General features: G+C 46.2%; 1 protein-coding gene across 3 annotated transcripts; it reads right to left on the bottom strand.

The window, feature by feature from the left end:
- Nucleotides 1–5,214: 5,214 nt before the first annotated feature.
- NFYC (nuclear transcription factor Y, gamma) lies at nucleotides 5,215–21,495 on the bottom strand. Of its 3 annotated transcripts, none has more exons than XM_009890597.1 (9): nucleotides 21,388–21,495; nucleotides 18,238–18,309; nucleotides 16,603–16,716; nucleotides 14,258–14,353; nucleotides 11,202–11,375; nucleotides 10,729–10,887; nucleotides 7,021–7,128; nucleotides 6,215–6,274; nucleotides 5,215–5,716 (listed from the first exon to the last, which is right to left on the bottom strand). In XM_009890597.1, exons 1-9 carry the CDS (start codon nucleotides 21,490–21,492, stop codon nucleotides 5,597–5,599), a joined length of 1,008 nt encoding a protein of 335 aa, XP_009888899.1. In that variant the 5' UTR covers nucleotides 21,493–21,495; the 3' UTR covers nucleotides 5,215–5,596. The 3 variants fall into 3 exon arrangements, with proteins under 3 accessions (XP_009888899.1, XP_009888900.1, XP_009888901.1); XM_009890598.1 differs by having other exon boundaries at nucleotides 10,729–10,785; XM_009890599.1 differs by lacking the exon at nucleotides 16,603–16,716 and having other exon boundaries at nucleotides 21,388–21,492.
- Nucleotides 21,496–22,375: the final 880 nt, after the last annotated feature.

Raw genomic sequence — 22,375 nt, 5'->3', positions numbered from 1 at the left:
CCCCCCCCTCCGAGAATGCGTCTCCCTCCCACCACAACGCAAACCCCGGGGCAGCGAGTCGGGGATGAGAGCTTTGGCCACGGAGACTGAAATCCTGTAAATCCGAACCAAATTCTCCCCGGTGAATGGGTGGTGTCTCCTCCGCGCTCCCCTCCAGCCCTACCCCCTGCTGCCCCCTCTGAACGTGCTCCCCACGGGGATGCGGCCCCCGGAGCTGCGCACAGAGTCCCCCCAGCACGTCTCACCCCCCCCGGCAGATACTCCCCGCAGCCGAGCCGCCGCGGCGGGAGCACCCTGACCTTCATCCGTGTGGTTCAGCGTATTCCCCTCGGCCGCGAGGTTTAGGTTTCACCTGGCGATTGATTAAAGCCTCCGGGCTGCGGAGGGGGCAGGGGTAAGGTGACCTGGAAAGGACTCCAGCCAAGGTGGGCGCTCGCTTGAGAGGAGTCGGGGGAGGTGGGAGTTGTTTTATTCCAGCTGCTGCTTCACAGCTGGATGGGGAATATCCAGGCTGATGTCCCGGGCTTGCCAGGGAAGCCTCGGCAGAGCTGTAAGTGAAGAAGAACTGCTGGTTGGTTGTTTTTTTTTTTTAAACAAAGACGTCACTTCTCTAAATTGTTTGCTGGAATCAGCGAGTTGCTAATAAATTAGGGGAGAAAGTGTGCTGTCACCACCCAGCAGCCGCCCTCTCCGTTAACTGTCACTTTCTGGCCTCCTGCGGTTTTCCTTTTGCTTTTTAGCCCCCGGGCAGCCCCCTGGTAGCAGAGGGAACTCTGCAAGGCTGCGGGCTCAGCCCCCCAGCGACGCCGGGGGCTCCCGGCCGGGCTGAGCACCCGGGGGTGGGTTAACGGGGACACGGAGCGGGCACGGGGAGGGGGCAGGTCCCATCCGCACCTCAGAACCTCAGCCGATCCCGGAGCTGGGAGGTTTTGGGATGGAGCCAGGGAGTCAGGATCAACACGGTACTGACTGACCCATCCATTGGGAACGGGCAGAGGTTTTGGGAAGCCATCCCGGGATCTGCTGGCATTGCCCCCCGCCTGCCCGGCCGTGGGGGTCCCGCAGAGCTGCTGGCGTCCTCTGACCCTGATGAAACGTTGGAGAGGATTTCCGAGGCTGGGCGATGGCGAGCGGGGAGTCCGGCGTGCTTGGAGCCTGCTGCCCTCTTGGGATTGCAGCTCAAGTTCCTGGCACGGATGGGAGGGCCAGGATTTGCATCTACAGGATTTCCATCTACAGGATTTCCAGTAAGTTTTGCAGCCCTGGTATGCAGCTGCAGGGCTGCGGGCTGGAGACGCAGGCGGGACTGGGGTCGGGGTGGGGGGAACTGGGACTCCTCACCCGGGCACGGGGACCGCGGCGCAGTGCCAGCCTGGCTCCCTGGATGGGGGGATGCTGAGAAGTGCTGGGCAGAGCTGGGAGGGGGCAACGTGGAGGGGAGGATGCAATCGGCCCCCTCTGGTGTGAGGGAGCCTGATTTGGTGCTCGGTGGCCGGGACAGGCAGAGCTGGGGGCAAGTGGCCACAGGGGACCCAGGGCTAGCATTGTCCCGGGAGCCGGGCGAGCACTGGGGACGGTGGCAGCGGCGGCAGCGGCGCGGGGAGCAGAGAGGGCTGCCGAGCACCACCTGCTTCTGCTGCCGGCTTGGCCTCAGCCCAGGGCAATTAGCTCCTGGTGTCGGTGCTCGCACACGCTCTGACAAACAAGCGGCCGGGACGCCCCGGCCTCCCTTCGGAGCGCTCCATCCCTCTGCCGCCGGGTGGGCGATGGGGAACAACCCTCCGGGCTGTGGGCCGCAGGGCTGCTCTGCCCCAAAGCCGTGGCAAAGCCCCGGTCTGGGTCCCGGTGCTGCTGCGGGGCCATGTCAGCGCTCGCCTGCTCTGACCCGGTGCTCGGAGCCACGGCAGCATCACTGGGAGCTGCAGCGCATCCCGGAGCAGCCCCACGGGAGGAAGAAGGATGCATCCGCCCCGCTCTGCCACAATGCCACCCGTGCGGGAGCAGGACGAGTCAGGGACTCGGCTCCTTTTCCCAGCTCCCCAGGCGAGGAAGGAAGGATGGAGAAGGTCTTCAAGCGAACTTTGCACCCCCAGGCGCTCTGGCGCTGGCTCAGCAGCCTCCGGACGGTTCACAACTGAATCCCTCCAGCAGCGTCGGGTCCCTGCGAAGATGGAGGAGAGTCCCGCAGCAGTGGCAGCAGAGAAGAGCCAGCACCGCTCCCTGAGGAAATGCGGTTTGCCGGTGCTCACGGCAAGCAGTGAGCCCAGAGCCCGTGCCGGGAGAGGCTGCGTCCGGGGCGGCTTCACCTGAGTACTCTTCCCTACGTGCCTGGTGGCTCTCGCACCCTGTGGTCCTCGGGGCTCCTGATCCCCGCGGTGGCAGCGTGACCTTCACCGCAGCGAGTTTTTCCTTAGAAGAGGGTGGCTGGATGCAGCAGCCCCGGGGAAGGGCAGCCGTCAGCAGCAAAACCCGCAGTAAACCGAGCGCCCCGGTTCCCAAGCGCCACCATCCAGCACTCGCCCGCACCGGGGTTGTGCTTAGCTCATCACCCCGAGGAGAAACGGAAACTCAAACTGGCCCTTGGGGGAAAAATGCTGCTTCCTAATCGGCTGTCATCCCCTGAGTTCCTGGGGGTGCGATTAGCTCTGCCACCTTCAGACATCATCACCCGCCGCAGTTGCCACGCAGCCCGGTGGCACTTGCCGAGCTGCCCACAGAGGGTCCGGCGTCGCTGCCCGTGGGTGCCGCAGCTCACCCGGCCTCTCGGGGAACGCGCCTTTCCTTCTGCATCACCCCACGCCCCTCGGTTCGTCACCACGCTGCCTCAGAAGATGAAACGAATACGTGTGTCTTCATATGGAAGATGTGGCTCTTTACAATGTCCGAGGTTTGTAGCACCTGTGACAGACAAACGACGTCAGTGCTCTTCAAAACACCTTTCCTGTTGCAGTCAGCCAGGGCACTCCTCTGGCAGCACAGATGAGGTCTTATCTCCATTATCAGCTAAATATTGACACGATCAGCTTCAGCATTGACTGCCCATTAAGTTCCCACACTCCTGGATGAGATCAGGTTTTTGGTGACCATAGGGACGACACTGAGCATCTCAAAGCCAGCACCCCCCTTGACTAGAGGTAGAGGCTTTCGCTGGAAAGTACTGTCCTTTCAGGAGCAGCATCTCGCTCCCATTTTCTGTCCTTTAAGCAATTTATTCCCATTCAAATTTAAACTATTTCAAGCAAACACAACCGCTTTGGGTAAAGAGCTTTCCTTTGGAAGAGCTTCGCTTGCTACCTCTGCCAGTGGCTGATAAGGCAAAGCGGCCGCCCGCTCCGCTCCCCCTTCCAGGAGCCGCACGTCTCGCTCCGGCCTTACAAGCCGATTCCCCAGCTCTGCTCCCCGGGGTGAGCGAAAAGGATGCTTTGCCAAACCCTTCTCTTCTGGCCTCGCTGCGAGGGCCGGTGGGAAACACCAGCCCGGCCGCAGCACCTTTGCTGTGGTGGGATCTGGCTGCCGGGGACCGATGGCAGCTTGGACCAGAGGACCAGGCTGATGGGGACCAGAGCCACAAGCCGCACGCTGGCCCCTGGCCCTGGGGGAAGGTACCCCCAAACCAGCCCGGCTCCCCCATCCCCACTCCAGCTCTTTCCCGGGCAGCAGTCACCCACTGGTGACCTCTCGTGGCCGGTCCCCACACAGAGATTTTTCACGCAAGGTGCTTTTTCTCACCCCGGACTTCATCCTTTCGGTGCACAGGAGATGCTCCGCCAGGAGCTCGGCCACCCACCCCTCACTCTGCCCGCACAAGGCTGTGGTACCAGCGGGCTGATGCTCAGCGAGGCACCGGGCTGCATCGCTCCGCTGCTGCTGCTGCAGTGCGCCGCTGGCTCCCAGGTATTGCAGGATCAGAATAAATAAATAAAAAAAAAATTACATATAAATATAAGAAAATTGACATTTAGAAAGCCCAGGAGGTGCAGGTAATGCAGCAAGCTCCCTCGCCTGACTGGAACAACCTGGCCCAGATTTAGTAGTCTGCACCAGCCAAATGCTGAAGCGGAGTTTTCCTTCCCCAGCAGCAGCTACCCCCGCCGTGGCTCTTGTGCACGCACTGGGGCGAGCTTCTCACCCCGCAGTGCTGGGCGCTGCCAGGGAGAGCACCCACAGGGGCTACGCAGCCTGCCCCTGGGCTACCTGCCACCCACCGGAGCAGCCAGCCTCTCCTCATCGCCGCACCGTGGCAAATGCGGCGCTTCTGCCAGCGAAAAAACATGTGGCAGCGCTGTCCCTGGCGCTGTCCCCCGGCTCTGCCAAGCCCCGCACAAAGCCACAGAGCCTCTCCCAGACAAAGCGCCAACTGTGTCAGACTGCTTGATGTTGGAGGCACGAAGGTTCTCCGTTACGAACCCGCACCCCTCTTTTAGCTCGGACCTAAACTCGGCCGAACGCTGCCAGGATCTCTGCGGCGTCGTCAGTTAAACCCGAACTCCAGAGTTCGCTCAAACTCCTCCCTGCGGGTTCGGCCGGATCCTGCGCACAGCAGCCGCGGGGAGAGGCGGCGCAGCTGTGGTACCCGCAGTCGAAGGGCTGCGGAAGGGATCCCTGTACGATGCCCGCAGGGAGGGAGAGCCCCCGGCGTGGCGGGTGGCCCCAGACCGCCAGCCTCACACAAGCCCTCGTCCAACCCCTTCTCCAGGCCCTCCTTAAACCCCGCTGCTGGTTTCACTACTCGGGGTGGAATAACTTCCAGGGATTCAGGATGCTCTTTGCTTGGCACTGGATCTCAAAGAAAGCACACACATTATCTTACAAAGGAAATTTATTTCATTTTATGAAGCTTATATTACATGCATCGACTGAAGCTAGTACAACAGTTAACAGCAGGGCTGGGGTTTGTCCAGACTTCCATTAGTGTTTCTGGAATAAACCAGGCCGAATTAAAGAATCTTTTGCCCTTAGAAAATACAGTCATCATACAAGGAATGTGGTTTTTTTGTTTTCACTTTAATTACTCCTCCCCTGCTCCCTACCCTCGAGCTGCATATAGCCAATGCTCCTGCTTACCAAAAAAGGAGGCAGGAGAGGAAAATCTGACACACACACGCACACATTCCCCCCCATATACCCCTAATAAACCATTGAGATGGGAGGACTGAATCTAGCTCTATTCAGAGAAAAAAAATACAAACAGAATAGCAGGAATAAATCTCTTACACAAGCCAGATGCAGTACCCTTTAATAATTTTACTAGATAAAAACGTTTTACACATTGCTCAATGAGATGCTACAAATTCCTTTTGATTAGTTCTCTTTCAGTTTCATGGGTCTGAACAAGCAGCTGAATACACTGAAATATTGATTTCTAAAAATAAAAATAAAAATATTGCATTCTTGTCAGTGTCTGTTGGATATTCTCTCATACCCACCAGAGGAAGGTGTACAGTGCACCGGAGACTGCAGCCTACTATAGGCTTAATACCAAGTACAGATACGCAGAAGCAGATGTATTCATCAGACCGGGTTGGTATGGCACACGTCAAGCTGGTACGTGTTCGTTTCCATGCAGAGAAGAGAAGACTCGCGACAACGTCCCCGTTCAGTCCCCCGTCACTTGCGTGGCTTGGCCGTCTGAGGTTTGGTTGGTGGACTGAATGAACATGGGCTGGGTGATGTCCTGGCCTGCAGGCATGGTCACTTGCTGGATCTGATAAAGTTGCTGGCAGAGACAGAAGCAGGGGAAAGAAAGGACTGTCAGCTCCCATCACGCCCAGCACCAGCCCCCCCCGGCACAACGCCGGGCATTAACCCGATGAGTTCAGTGGTGGCTCCAACAGCAACGCTCAGGTGCAAGGAAAATCTGTCCCCCCAAAGAAACAGAGCACAAATTGCTGCTTGACATTTGCTGCTAAATCATAACAAAGTAATTCCGTAAATTCCTGAGTTCACGCTACTTAAGCAACAGCAAATACCTACATGTTGAGACCTTTATTCCTAAACTGGTTAGGACTGAACTGGATCCCACTCAGAGTGTGAGGGACTGGGTTAATTGGGAGCAAAAGCAGCAGAACACAAAGAATCCACCTGAATTAAGATTGGCACAACATCCACTTATCCTGCAGCAGCAGTGTTTTATCGGGAGGAGCCGATAGACTTTCGGACTTTTCTAGCCCTTGACTTCAAAAGGGTGTAGCACCAACGGACTCCACGTTCTTACCTGTCCGTCTGTGAACTGGCTGAACTGCTGCTGTCCTTGCTGGACTTCTGTCTGCGTTATCTACAAGTATAAGAGAAGGACGGTCACTGACAGCGCTTCGGAGAGGGTCAGAACCCCAACACCAATATTCTGCTGCTGCCTTTCAAGAGCTTTTAGACTCTTTCAAAACTTCGTTACCCCACCATGTGGTAAGATACGGCTTATGCCGCCGGCCCGCAGTCATGCTGGCGCTAACCGCAAGTCAAGAACGAAGGACATGGGATTCAGCCCTTCCAAACCAAACACAAGCATGTCCTCCCTGGCTTCCGTGAGGAGAACGCGGCCTCCAGGACGACAGAAAAGCAGCAGCCTTCCTATCCTCTGAAGGCAGAGAAGAATCCCTTAGCGACCGGTCTCAACAAGAACATGAGACAACCTGCCGGCAGCAACGTTGGTCTTGATGCTTCACCTCTGCAACAGCTTTCCTGAGAGGTTGCGCGGCTGCTCCTCCCTCACCCAGCCAGAAGGAGCAGAAGTAAAGAGAAGGTTGATGAACTGAAGTTTTTTACCTGCAGTCAGCTCAGAAGCAGCACGAGCTTTATACAGCGAGACACACACACGTACATATATGCATGCACCTTTCACGTATAGGTAAAGGAGGCTTCCGCTATGCTCCTTGCTTAATCATTCAGATGAAAGTAACAGGAAGAAAAGAAACACGGGAATCCTAGCCCAAGAGCTGGTAATTTCGACTGGAATTTGCAGTTTCAGGAGCTAGGGAACAACACTTTACCAGTTAATGTCAGCCCTGCTGGTCGAGTGCCTACCTGCTGTGCATTGGTTGCAAGCGTCTGGATCTGCCCCTGGACTACCTGGGTGCCTGACACAGGTTGGGCTAAGCGGATATACTGCAGCTGGCCAGCATTCAACTGAACCTGGAGACAAGCGGAGGGGGCAGGGAAAGAAAATTAAACAGATAACTGTGTAACCTGAAACACACAAACTTGCCTTCTTGTTTCCACAACAGAAGCCAGAGTAATAGATGACACCGGGAAGCTTCAGTTGATTAACAGTTTAGATGAGTAACTACCACAGACCCTGCCAAAGCAAGAATGAAGTCCACAGAACTCCTGCAGGTTCTTGAAGTCAAACCCTGAGGAAGCACAACATTACTTCTTTTTCCAGACCGGGAGTGGTCAGTTAGTAGCTAAAGCATGTTAATTGCTAAATTTCAGAGAGCTTTGAGAACACTTATTTTTTCTTTTCGGTTACGAGAATCGAGTTACTACTTTGATGTACGGTTTCACATGAAGATTGTTATGAGCTAGCTGCACATAATGACACTCCTATTATATCCTGCCAAAAACCATAAAAGAACGTATGGGAAATTTTCACATAAAGACAGCAGAGATGACAAACCCCAGGAATATTGCAAGGTAACATTTGGAAGCTTTTAATGCAACTCTCTGCCAACGTCAACACCCACCTGGCACAGGCCAATACCTTCTGTGTCAACACTTTGTATATAACATTCAAATGCAAATTTATTGCCTACAACCCTCATCTTGCAAGGTTAGATGCTTGGGGGTGCGGGATACGAAGACAATGGCGTCATGGCACCCTCAACTCTCATCTTGCATTTTCTGGGATATAAACAGCTAATACTACCAATGCACATCTGAGAAGCAATAAAAAGGTCACAGTATGATTAGTGTTACTTAACTTTAGAACATTTAGATTCACAGTCTTAAGGTTAATTATATAAAAAGAAAATGAGGGTTTGGGTTTTTTTTTTCTTTTTAAAAAGGGGAAGGAAGAACGTACAAAATACTTGAAAACTGCTCACTGACAAAGGTTCAAGCACCTAAAACACGGTCTTGGCATCTACCAAATGCTGCTGACTTCACCAGCTGTGTCTAAAAGCTCCAATATTATTTCAAGAGCAAATAAACTCCACACGAGCGTAAACATTTCAATAAAGAATTTGTTTCTGCACCAAGATCTGCCTGCGGATCATGTTTTCCGCACTGGGGGCTTCCTGCATAGATTTTAATGACACTACTAACTGAATGGATGAAAGCAATGTTGACAGAGTGTTCTTCCAGAAACGAGAGTAAGCTCCAAAGAAGCTGTCCAATGAGGTCTAGCTGAGATACTGATTAAATTTAACACAAAATTAATGCAGACAAACCAATTATTACCATTTAATTGACATATACACTTCCAGGTTTTTCTGTTTTTAAAAAATAAAAGCCACCCTTCCACAGGCAACCTGTGGTCCTAGAGTAAATAGTAGATCGCAACAGAGAAGTGTAGAGAGTATGAGGAGCACATGGAAAACCAGCAGACAACATTAGTAAGATTCTCTCGGTGCTCCTGCAATCGCTGGAGGCGCTACCAGTTTTATGAGAGTGTTTCAAACTGTCATATTTGCATTATGAAAGATTCTTTGCAGAACCTGAACAGATACCAGAGCAAAAAGGAACTATCAGAAGATAGCACTAACCATATCAAAAGAGAAACTCAATGGAAAAATAATAAAAGCACAGCAGAAAGAGAGCAGAATGGACAGCAGCACTGAAGAGACCAAGGACTGCAATTCTGTGAAGCCAAACAAAAACTGCTTTCCAGGTTAAGGCACAAAAAAAGCTCTCGCAGGGAGTGCACGGCTCCATGTTCTATTTCACTTCACTTGCTGGAAGCGAGCAAGGGGAAAGATGCTTCCTTCAGCATGAACTGTGGTTCTTCAACACGCTGAGATTAAGAAGAATCCTCTCAATTACAGTAAAAACGGGATCTTTGCTCGATACAGAAGCGTGAATTGTGACTGTTTCAAAGGACTGCTCCTAAGTTATCCTGTTTTGCAGTCTTGCAATTGTTATAGACACAAGCGCTCCCAAAGACAAAAGATACCACCCTCCGGCACTTCGCAGTTTATGTCTCACATCTGCAGCGCAAGATGCTTTTGAGGACCAGTTACAGCTACCTGTTCTTAGATGCTCCCAGACAAGAGGAAGGTAGAAGCACATGCTTGGCCAAAACCAGCCGCTAATTAAAAAGCTTCCTGAAACACAGGACCGCTTACAACAGGATCCACCTACATGGAGAACAGACTTTCTGCAGAAGGTTCTGGCCCCCTCATAGCTACTTTATAAAGAATTCTTCCTCCTAGCGTATCTCCAAGCTCCCTTCTTGTAAGGCGCTACAGCATTCACTGGAGACAACTGAAAAACAAGTATGAACTGCTCTTTTATTGCCGAACCAAAGGAGGATGCTGCAACATTCAGTACTGTAGCAATGGATTCACTCAGGCTGGAGGTGGAGATTGCCTTCCAAAACGCTTTGAAGAACAAGTATCTTGGAGAGACTTTCATAAGGAAAGGAAATAAAAAAAAGAAGTAGAAGACAGGTAGTGGAGAATGCAGAGTAGAAAAAAATGTTGCTTGTAGTAAAACACTGTATTTGGCAACCAATTCACTTCCTTTCAGTTCCTTTCTGACCGACACCTTAAGCCAAGCAGTAGGAATCAGCTTAAGTCTTAAGAGATGAAAAGAATTTGGAAGTGAATTCAAAAAATCTGGCAACACCCACAATCTAAACCTTTTTCAAGATGCTATGTCAAAGCACAAACATTTGCCGACGTACAGAGGGAAGCTTAGCAAATCTCAAAAAGCAAAACTTGTGTGAAAGATCAGTTTTACCACAGCTGTGGGTACACTTCTTAATAATAGAAATCAAAGACAAAGCGAAATGCTTGTCCTGGTCACTTGCTCTGACCTTTGGGTTGCTGGTTACGTACACAGAACTGGACAGATTTATTATTTATTTTTTTCTTTAATAGGTGTGAAATTTTCCAGATGGGAACCAACAGACTCGGCTTTGTTGTGATTAGAAGTTACAGAGAAGGGGGGAAAAAATGTGACATTTTTTTGACCCACGTGTTTACCTAAGACACGTGCCAGAACGTTACTGCTGATGCTGCGTACTCAAAATCCCATTCTTAAGGCCGCAGCAGGTCTATGCTGATGTGAAAGTGAGGAGATACCTTCTGGTTCTGCAAAGCCATTCCTCCAAACAGCTCTAAGTATTTTGCAGATTTTTTTCTTATAACATAAAAGTTTATTAATAACTCACAGATGGCACCTTTCCCACTCAGTCTGCCAGGTCATGACTTCAGATTGCAGAGGCAGAACCAAGTAAAGGCAAAATAAGTTAATTATGCTTTATTGAAACCATGCCATAGTAAAGAACTAAGGTTTACCCAGGAAATATTTTATTTATTGCTTCCTAATCGTAACTGTTTCACTCAGGGGAAAGTGTTGGGGGTGGGCAATGAGTCTACACTAGATGGGTTCGGTTTATTTCCCCCTTCATGTCACACCTGGTTAGTTTTCCCTCTCTAAGTGCAGGAACCACACCACTCAATCCAAACTTCCTCTTACAGTTAAAAAGTGTACATATACAGTCTCATGCCAGAACACCAGCGGACAGTTTGCTCACAAGACTGTTACACGTTTCCACTGGCAAAGTCTTACCGGTATTTGCTGGATTTCTCCTGTATTGGTGATGATCTGCTGCATGACTTGCATGGTCTGCCCAGTTCCACTCTGAGCCTGCTGGGTCTGTCCTTGCGGCTGGGCTTGCACTATCTGTACCTGCTGGCCTTCTCCAACCTGCATCGTCACAGGGGTAGTCTGCATTCAAAACGGGGATAAGGACCAAGCGAGGACTGAACACAGGTGAAACAGCCACAAGATACAAAGACTGTAAGAGACAGACTGCTTCCTAGACCCACCGTTACTTCTTGATGCTTAAACCATCACGAAGGGAACCCAGGACCTAGATGACCCTTGTTACTAAGGTATTTGAACACCTGGTCGTGACCAGAAAACACATTTCTATATCGTTATTGACTGTTCTGAGCAGTGAGACCATTGCACATGGGTGAGCTGAGGGCTTCACGGGCTCCGCTGACCTGCAAAGTCCCTGGCCGCTGCTCATTGCTCACCTGCCCTTGCTGAGGCTGCGCGATGATGATCTGTCCTGGCTGGATGGTAGTTGTAGACGTGGTGGTCTGTTGTCCTTGCTGTTGCCCCTGAACCTGCACTGCAGCAGGCTGCTGAGCAAGTGTGAAGTAATACTGTACAGGCTCAGCTGGGGTCACAGCCTGACGCACCTCTTCCTGCGGCACAGGGAAGAGACAGGTAAATGGGGAGGGAACAGCTCAACACACAAACACCCCAAGCACAGCTGAAACACCCCCCTGCCTCCCCCCGTAAACACGCTCCATGGGAAAGCACCTTTAATACCTCATTCAGAACAGTTTAACTAAGTAAATCTGAAATGATAAACCAAAATGGGTTCCCTCATTTCCTCAGCTATATGGAAATCAGACCCATTTCCAATACCCTGCGTATAATAACGTAGTCACCAATTTCATTATGAGAAGCAAATGAGTGAAATTACCGTAGTTGAAAACCACACAACTCCTCAGTAAATTCCATCATCGCCTGTTAGCTTAACACAGAATGAATTGCAAATGCACCAGGAAGACTTACAAAGCCTCGTCTGTCAACAAAACACTCTTCTTAGCCTAAGTGCCCAACATGAATCTCAATCTAGCTCTGATGTAAAACCCCTGGGAATAAAAAGTCACAGACTTGATGTATACTGTTGTGCCTTTATTTATTTATTTAAATCCCGCTTTTCCAGAATTATAACAACTGCATCTTGTACTGTGGCTTAACAGCCTGATTTTGCTGGTAGCAGGAATATCTCAACACTGTGAAGAAACAAAAGGCTCTGCTCTGGCTCACTTTCACAAGGCACAGGCTGTAATACTGCTGGTTTGTTTTATCTAAGCATGTCTTTAGGAGAGAAAAGCCCCTTATGATTAAGGACGTTTTAGGCAAAGGAGTAGATTTTCAGAGATTATGTTAAGTGGCAAGCCGTTAACACTCGAGAATCAATATTCTTAAGCTCCCCAGAGGAGCAGTTGGATCTTGCACCTTACGGAAGATGCAGCTCACCAGATGTTCACTCCATGGCAGAAGGCGTAAACAATCCTCTCCCAGCCACCTCGAGTTCACAGCTGAGAGTGTAGGATGTTTACACGTGCTACAACATGGTAGACTCCCGCTTACACAAGTCCGCTTGACTCCCCTGCATTAAATGAGCCTTGCTCATGGATTACCTTCAGTGTATCCAACAGGACAGGAAAAGAAAAATTCACATTAAACAAGATCAACATATGTCCTCTAGATGGGCATCAGGCTTGAGTGAGAGAGACCTTTTGCTCAGATGCTGGTCTCTTAGAGGGACAGCAACTAGAGGAACAACTTACTATTGGGAGGTTTCTCAGTAGCCTACCAGAAAATTACCTCCCAAAGATTAAGCTGTTCACAGTTGGCTGTAACCAAGAAGTGACTTCTCAGCCCGGCTCTCAGAGCAAACACTAGCACTATCCCACACTCCTGCAAACACTTACGATACTTCCTACACAGGGTAGTTCACTGATTATTCCTACTTGCCTCATCAAATCCTTTGGGGGAGGTATTAATAACAAATTTAAAATATATATTCAACAGGATATGTCTCCAGTTAACCATAAAAGCACACACATAGAAGAGCTGTGACTGTTTCTGCAAGGACCAGCCCTTAGATTTGTTATTTCTAGAGCACTCCAATCCTCAATTCCTAGCTGAATCCCAAAACAGTTACAGCAACTGAGTACTTCTGTAAGTATCTACTGCAGGTTAAGTTGCATTTGCTACAGGCAAAAGTGGCTTTAAATTCAAATCTGCTTGAACTAGATTATATCACACCATTTGCCATCTTTTATTTTCAAGCAATAGCTCTAGTTACCAGAGCAACATAACAGTCATGGTTTCATTCCCAGCTCTCCCATGTAAGCAACACTAACTTGTCAAACAGTCTTTTCCTTGGTAGAGATAAAATACAGATTGTACTCCCAGCCAAAAAGTGCAGGCTCTCACCCTATAGGCAGCCGCTTTTCAACACTGTTGAATCAGAGTATTTTCCACTGCCAACTCCTAAGCTACATTCTTACTGGGCAGCTATTTCTCCACTAAACTTCTCTTGCCACAAGAAGTATTTGTAGTGATTCAGCAGTGTTCATAGGCAGTGGATGTATCAGCGAGAGACAGATCTCTATTTCAATCCAAAAACCTACAGGGTTTCACTGCTGATGCTGTGCAATCCAAAAGATGCAGCTTTGGTGTGATGTATCATCAAAACACGCTAACCTGGCAACTTATATGCATCCAACACACTACTCAAATACTTCAGGCGTCCATTTGATTATAGAACTTGGATGTTCTGTAATCAGAACATTCTGATGTGAATCAAAAGGCTCTAGCAAGAAAAAGATATGGGCGATGTTCTTCCTCTCAAATGTGGAATACTTCTAAAAACAGCACTACAAAGTAGAATAACTGAATGGGGCACCCAAAAGAAAAAGAACTGAATTTGCAATGCCAGAATTAACCTGTGCTACTTCAGGCTACAGCCAACTCGTTTCGGCTCATCAAGCTGAACAAACCGAAACGTGGGTCAGATGACCGCAGCAGCCTGCTGCTGTAAACATCCGACTGAAAGCTCCTTCTAACACCTTACAGCTTCCAGTCAAGGATGTTTACAGTAGCAATGACTGCCCCAAAGGATGCAGGAGGTGGTACCTCCAAGCAAAGCAGCCCGTTTCTCCCTTTACAAGTCAAAGGATGCAGACTCAGCACATTTTTTTTTTTAAGTTTAATTTTTAACATGGGCAACATTTGGTATCAGAGGTATTTAGCAGTGTTTTTGTCACTTAAGTAAATCCACAAGTCGGACTTCTGTAAAACTCCATTCAAGCTCTATTTCCATAAAAAAAATTAAGAACCTGAAAACCACTGTAAATAAACATGCAAAAGAGAGGCACAAACCTCATGTTTAAATCTGATTCCGTCTTGCGTTAATCAACCCTCTTTTAATTAGAGACTGAAATCACACCAAGGAACAAGACAATCACCCCAAGATAATGAGAAAATCATTTTTATGTCTCACCTGCCGCTTTGGAGGCTTCAGTTCATCTCTTGGAACGATATCAATAAGAAAGTCAAATTGATCAAACTTCGTAATTGCCATGGCAATGTCATTCCTCTATAACAACAAAAAAAAAAAAAAAAAAAAAAGAGAAAGCCATTCTTCAGCTTTAGAAGTCTGTTTTGTCACTGGATAAATAAAGTTAGAAGGTCCTTATCAAACTCAGGCTTTTACAGTCATCTACTCACCCACCGCACCTCACCAGGCTCTCCACAACGGTACCACTGTAATTCACTACAGAGGGCTCATGACAATCGCTATAAGCCTTTTAGCACATTGAAAAAAAATGGGAATTCTTCTAAAAAAATTAATTTCCAAATCCCAAAGATACCTGAAAAGAAGCTTTGCAGAAAGACCAGGATGACTGCTCCATGTATCGGTAGCAACATACACAGAATCTATGAGTTGGGGATGGGATTTAAAAGAAAATATAGAGTATCACAGGATCTTTTTCAGGGCAGGGGAATCCCAACAGATCCTGAGAGAACAAGCTTCAGCGTGCGGAAGGGCAAAATGGTTAAAAGAAAGCATGAAGACTAAAACATATACTCAGCAAACTGGCCAAACATGTATCACAAAAAGGACGTGCAAGAGCCTATGAGCTTCCATGAAAAAACTGGCAGGGTAAGTATCTTCTCAAAATGACTTATAACTTTACTTTTACACCTTCCCTGAAAAAGGAATCCGAAGAATAGCATTACATCAAAGCATTAAAAACCTGAATAAAGAGTTACCCAGCAATAAGTCACTTAAGTGTATTTGCTTAAGATTTGAAACACCCCCATAATAAAAAGATCTGAATTTCTTTAAAAAAAAAAAAAAGTATGCTGTCATTTTAACATTCTTGCAAGCCATCTTAAAAAGTAGGGTTAATTTGAGAAGCTATTAAAAATATCATTCTCATTAGCTGAAAATAAATTTAAGGCAGATATATGAACAATATTTGAGACAAAGATGCCTACGCTGCCTAACAAGCGGGTAAAATTTAAAAGGCCATTAATCCTCTCATTTCAGGCGAGCTGACATTTCTAAACCTTATACTGTCTTGGCATTTAATTGCAAAACAATGATCAGATAGAAAGTGTAAGAGAGACAATTCTTTTGTTCTGCAGGCAGAATATATTATAAAAATATCTTCACCGGGAAGAAAACTTTTACTGAACAGATGTATCTCATATTTCATTCTCTATGCTGAGGATTGGGTTCAATCCAATTTCCTCAGGAATAGACTTCCATAACTCAAACCTCTCCGCTCGAAATTTTCTTCCCAAATACTCGATAAGCAGAGACTGCATTTCTCCAGCTGCACTGCCCATGCGGAGAGCAGCTGTTCCAGGGTGGCAGCTGCTGTGGAAGCCAAGGCACTCAGAAATAAAACCTGAGTCAATTCAAGGTCTTATACATTAGGATCAGGATTTAAGCGCGATTCTGAAATAAACGGACCCATCCAAGCTTGAAAACTGTTAACAGGACATGCCCGAGTCACCACTTGTGCTTATGAAGCATCTTATTCATGGAATTTATATCAAATACATCTTCCCACAGTAACTGCATTAGAACCTGGGTTAAGCAAGTTACATCAGCCCAAATTTAGCGGGGACCGGGTGGCTGGATGCCCATTCCATAGGACAGCTTTGGACTGAAGTCAGACGTGTCTCCTTGCCCCAAGAACGATCTCTGTGCCAGGGCACAGGAGAGCTGACATCCCGGTCCTGAATACCACAATCTCTCACCTCTGATATGAGCACCTGAACTGATGGTCGTTATAGTTTCAAGTAGTTCTGGTCAACATGTAAGACTAAAAGTGAATGCCTTTTTTTTTTCTTCCATAAAAAGACCCTGAAGAGTTACAGTTTACTCTTGAATCACTAAGAAATTACTATTATTGAGGGCCTCTCAATCCAGAAGCAGCAGTAATTCGTTCTGGAGGAGGGTATTTTTGTTTCATCTCTACACATTTATGACACAAACTAACAACTACAAGCTTACATTAGAACTACCCGTAAAAAAACCAATCAGCTACAGCTATCCCGAGTCCTTACAGCAGGTGAGAATTAGCTGACAGCTGCAGCTTTGGGTTTTGCCTTTTTTTTGGGGGGTGTTTTTTGTTATTTTTGTTTGGGGTGTTTTTCTTTTAAAAATAAAATTAAGAAAAAGGCATTTGCACTGTGCTTTGTACACAGGTTTGTAGTGATAAACACAGGTACTAAAGTTACTGTCTACAAAACATGCCTCATGTTATGGAAATAAAGAGTTGGAAACAGTTTATGAAGCAGCTGAAGGCCAGGTAGGAGCAGCCCCGTTACCTGCAGAGTCCTGCGCTTGTTATCTTCTGTGTGTATCCATGCTCGCAAAGTCAATTCTGTTATGAATATCTGAGCTGCCTTGGCAAACAACACGGGAGCTTCTGCACTAATCATCTGCAATGAGATTTACAATTTTTTAAAAAAATTTACCATGAGTATTCTAACAGTGCAAAGTGGTAGTCAGAGCAACTTTATCACGTTAGTCAAATCTGAATGGTTGCATTGTTTAACAGGGAAGTTGGGGGAATTTCCACGTCGGAATACCTATGGGTGTGACAGTCCAAAGAGTTATCGACCTCAAGTTAAACGGAGTTTTAAGAGTACTGGGCATCTAAAATTTGTCTCAAAAGCCCGTTTCCTCCATGACTAGTCAGAAGTCAGCTCCATATTGTGGTGGATCGTGGTAGGCCAGTAAATGGCATCAGTGCACATTCACCTTGAGGGTGTCAACCAGCAGCTTCTCCTGGCGGTGCCTCGGCACATGCATAAATGACTTGAAAACTGAAGAGGACAGATCGAGGGCTCGTTTTGAAACCTGGCCCTTACTTTATAGTCGTAACATTTATATAATTTCAAATGAATGCTGAAATCGCCAAGGACATTTGGGGGCCCAAGTGAAGACTCTGCCTCACCAAACTCCTTTTCCTTAAAAAGCATTTAGCTCAAGTTTTACTCAAATTAAGCAGTTTGATTATTAGCTGGCTTGGCATTAATGCTTACTAGTACACCCTTCTCCTTGTTCAACAATGTTCCAGGAAGGCCAGAGACTTCCCTCGCGGCCTTAAATCTCGTCTTCCCCTTCGTCATCAAAAATCTGGCTCTCATTCGATTCAGACACCGAACTGAGACCTCCAGGGCCTGGGTTCGCTCCCCTTCCAGGCTGAATGAACAGCTCCCTTGTAGAGGAACACAACACACACCTTTTTCAGGATCTCATTTAAATGTTAAAAGTTGTCCTAAGAAGGATGGTATCACATTGAGAAAAACAAGAAGGAAGAGCAAACCATGCTCTTTTCTTTTAGGAGTTAAATGTTTGACAGTTTTCCAACTTAAAAAACAGGGAGGACCGGAGCAGGGCAGGAGTCAGGAATCACCTGCAGGGTTTGACTCCTTCCTCTTATGTCAGTGTTTTCTTCAGTCAACTCGTGTTATCATCATCAATCACACATCAAGGATTCAGCTCAAATGCTGCTATCAAACCCATGTTATCTACCTAAAATATTACTTTTTTTTTTTCCATAAAAATTGAAACAGTGTAACACATGTTTACGTGACAGCACCCTTCATACTAAACATTCTATAGATTTGTGAAAGAGTAGAGAGAAACAAGGAAGAAACATAAGAAATCTTAGTTAAGCACTAGAAAAAAAAAAAAACAGGAAATACACAGAATCATACAGTACGCTGGTATTTACCAGAAGAAAGCAAAACTGCAAATGTCTTCAAAGATCCCAAATGATCTTGCTTTCTTTAATTATACAAGGCCAGCTAATATTGCATTCAAGGCAAACGTTGAAATGTGCTTTAAAAAGAATAATAAATAATGATAATAATAAGTAATGAATTGCAAGGAATTATAGCTTACAATATCCACCAAAAGGATCATAAATACTTAAGAAAAACCCATGACTGTACCTTCACATCTTCATCCAGTTTCATTATCTTCTTAATACGAGCCAGAGGGAGTTCTTGAACTCTGAAGTCTTTCTGCAGAGAGATTCACATTTGAGACACTCTTTACTGATACTTAACTGAAAACAAAGGTAAGATAAGAAATGTTAAAACAAGTCCGTGTTGTCTAGAAATAAACTGACTAAAATTAGATTTATAAGACTAGCTTATTTTCCTTGAGGTATGGCAGCTTCTCCTCAAGCCTGAGAATTCTCATCTGCTTTTCTGTGTTTTATACTAATAGAATTCGACTTAAATCTTCTGTCAGACACTATTTCACCTCAAAGTTGAAGTCATTCTGCAGAACAGAATGTTTCTAATGTTACACATTTCTGCATCTATTTATATTTGAAGGAACTAATTCAATTAGCTGTCTCGGGACCCAGAAACCATTGGAATTTACAAAAAGTCACAAGAGAAAAGGAAGGCAAACAAGAGCTAAGTGGGGCCACAGGATGAAACCTTCTCTGCTTTATTTGTACTTCCCTGTTGCCCAATACCAATTTTGGTGTTAAAAATTTTGCAAAAACCTCGTTCAGAAAAATCTCTTCTATTCCTGTTTTTAGATGGATGTCTCACTTTTCCAGCGGAGGGAACTGCTGACTCAGAACGGTGTTAACGATGGTTTAGGAGACAGAGTGAGCGCTGCCATGGTGCTGTTAGCATGTACCCAACGTGAGCAGCAGCAGAGACACCACCGAGCTGCTGTCTGCACAAGAGGAGCCACCAGCGTGTCCCTTAGAGAGATCCCCTCCGCTCTTAGGGCCAGGGAAAACGTCGAGCTTCACTACTGACAGTGGTCTCCCTTCTCTGAACATAGAAAGAGGAATAAAATAAAATAATAATAAAAAAAATCCACAGCGTGTCGCTACCAGGAGCCTCTTAAAAAGGGAGAAAGGCTGAGGCTACGTACCATTGCATCAGGAATGCAGAGTCCCTACCACAAAAGGCTTCTAAAAAGAATAAATAAAAAATATGTCTTCCCTTCTTAACAAAAATGTCATAGAAAATAAAAGGAAACTCATTTCTCCAAGCAAGAAGGCACTGCGAGACGTTTTTCTGAAACAAAAGCGGGGAGAAAATGCTGTTTTCTATTGAAGCAAAATATGGAGGCTGTGCGTACTCCAGCAGGGGGCATTTTATTTTATTTGTATATAAAAATTTCATGAATATTTATATACATTATTTTACATGCGTATATGTTTTAAAAGCATTCTGTACCCTCATTCTGTAGAGGAACAGGAACGAGGTGCTCCTAGTAATATGCTGTAAATTGGAACTAATTTGGAGTGTGTGGGGTGTGGGGGTGCCCTTGCAAGGAGTGCTGAGGGCTGCTGCATCCTGCTGGTGAACACTGGATTTTGGAAGGATTTGGGGCAATGGGAGAAGAGGGCAGCCAGGGCCGGGACCTGTGTTTGAACACACAATGTGCTGAGCGTGGCATTTTCAACCAGTAACCGCCACAACAAGTTAAGGGGTTGCTAGGGCATGGAAAAATATCCCAAAGGTTTTTTTCAGTTGTTTTGTTTTTTTTAAAAAAAATTCTCATTCCTTTTTAAAGAGCCTCGTGAGCTTTGAGCAAACCTCAAAGAAAGATGAGGACAAAATTTCTAATTTGTGAAACTCTTACAGTCTTAAGTATATTAACTTCTGTGAACTGCAGAACTGCAAGAGAAGAGAGACAGTGGGAGAAATTACAAAAAAAAATTAAACCTCCTTTATTCCTTTAAGGCAGACAGGCAAACGTCACATAAATCAAAATTAATACGCAAGTACCATGGTGAAGGGAAGCATGACCACTACTGGCTACTACCCAACAGAACAAACTTTAGACACCAATTCTTCATCTTTTCTTTTTTCCAAATTAGGTCTCAATGTTTTCACAGGCCTCTTCTAACTCATTGTGCAGCTGAAATGCAACTTTCAGCCTAGTCCTGCTTCCTATTGCTCCACAACTAGGCTACAGTCCTTTCTGTTCTACAGGGCAGAGAACAGGGAACTCTGGTTTGGTCTTCTAAAGCAGCTCCCTTGGTTTTTTTTCACCCTTGAGTTTTAGCTACCGGTGGCACATGGCAAACACACAAAGCCAGGCAGAGATAGCCCCAAAAAACAGGCAACCAAAGCAGGCTTTCCATCAAACAGCTGCTCTGACCTCCGCTATGCAGTACGTGCAAACGAGCTTTAAGTTTGCTTACGCCCACATCCACGGGAGCACTTCCACTAAAGATGCACATTGAATTTCAGGATTTGATTACGCAGGGGACAACTGCATAGGAATGTTTTGCAGTTATCCCTTTTCATTTCCAACTCCCTTCACTGTCCTCAGTTAAATTTTCAATGACTTACTAGCTTGCAATGCAATAAATAGATTCATATGAAGTTAAAAATTAAGCTGCCCATACTTGATAAGCTGCAGAATAAACCCCTTTCATCTGGAGATGAAGACAAACTACAGCTCTTGAACACAAGAATTCACTGCGCTGAAAGAGGAAAGTAATTAATTCTGGTTATGCATACAAATTTCTACATCTGTTTCTTTAATCAACTATCTGCACACAGGCTGAAAAAAGAAGCTTATCTTCAGACTACTGGATTGGGGTTTTCACTTTGAACAGCCCGTCTTTGACTGCAGTTCTTTTGTTTTCGGTTACATTAAAGCACAGGAGTGTGCTTTCAGGACCACTGTATCAGAGTAATCTATCAATCTCTCTTGAAAAGTCGTTTTTATTATATGCCCTTGTTCTCAGGCACATCTCTTTTGGGGATGGAAAAAAATAGAAGCTACTTAGTCCAATTCTTATCCTCAGCCTATACAGGATTTTGTTAATCAAATGTCTTTAAATTAATAAACCATGTGATAATGATGCACTTGGCATTCAAGTGATTTTCAAAACTTCAGGCTTGTCAAAGGAGACAGTTCTGAAAGAGGGCATAATAGTTCTATAAAAAAAGTCTAAACCCAAAAATTCATTCACAAAATTGTAACTGTCTGCCAATAGCCAGGTGTTTGAATTATGAAGGGGGAAGAGACTAAGCCATATTTTGAACCAGACGTTACCAGGCACTTCTCACCGTCAGTTCTTCAGAAATAACACCACCGATGAGGACACTCACCACGGTGAGATTGCGTATCTCCTCCATGACTCGTGGCCAGAAGGACTGGAGGCTTTGCTGGGCATCACTATTGCTAGCTGTGCCGAAGCCACCATCCGTGGACATTCTGGTAGCTGGGAGAAACAAAAACAAGTGTTAGCAATGAGGGAGGGAGGGAAGCAGGAGTCAAAGGCTCCCAGAGATTCCCTCCAAATCCGAGGAATACCGGCAGGGGCCAGCCTGGCTAACGGCTGTAGGAAACTGTCAAAGTAAGATATGTCAGTCCAGGTCTCACAGCAGCAACGTACAGATACTCACAGCCTCTGGAATTGTTTTTTAAAATTTTATTTATTTTTCCAAAGATTGGAAGAGAATATTACAGCAAAAGAGTCTCCTTATTCCCCTATTGTTATTCCTCTGCCTTTACACAAGGAGTTACAAAACATAACTGATGCTCAGTCACAGCTCACACTCCAGTCCGCGCCTATTATAAAATCATTTTTTCTCTTGCTTGTTACAGCCAACAACAGTGCAGGATATGGCAGCAAACCCCCCTCAAGTTGAAACGAGAATGTCAATGTCAGCCTGGTATTATTTCTAAAAGTCTAATGAAACAGTTGTTTCTGTGCCTATTTGAAAGGTGTCAGTTTTTATGGCTTCACACTATTTTTAAAATACCTCTTCTCCTTGGGTATAATCAACAGGAGAAATTAACAGCCTCCATAATGCAGGATGTCAAAAGCAAAAAGTAAGATTTAAAATTCCAATCTTTTAATTTAAACAATTTTAAAAAAGCCCCATGCCTGTGATTTAGTATTCTGCAACAGCAGGATGTTAAGCAAGTCTGGCTATTATTAAATTTATACTGGACATTGCCTGTGCTTTCTTTAAGACTTGTACCTTTGCAAATGGCTTTATTTACTGTGTGCACTGGTAATCATCAGGAACTTATATGGAGAAAACAAAGGGACAGTAACCAGGTTCAGACTTTCCCCTATAACCATGCTGC

The sequence above is a fragment of the Charadrius vociferus genome, unplaced genomic scaffold (genome assembly GCF_000708025.1).
Source record: "Charadrius vociferus isolate BGI_N301 unplaced genomic scaffold, ASM70802v2 scaffold1578, whole genome shotgun sequence".
Classification (NCBI taxonomy): Eukaryota; Metazoa; Chordata; class Aves; order Charadriiformes; family Charadriidae; genus Charadrius; species Charadrius vociferus.
This window is presented reverse-complemented; position numbering and strand designations above follow the sequence as displayed.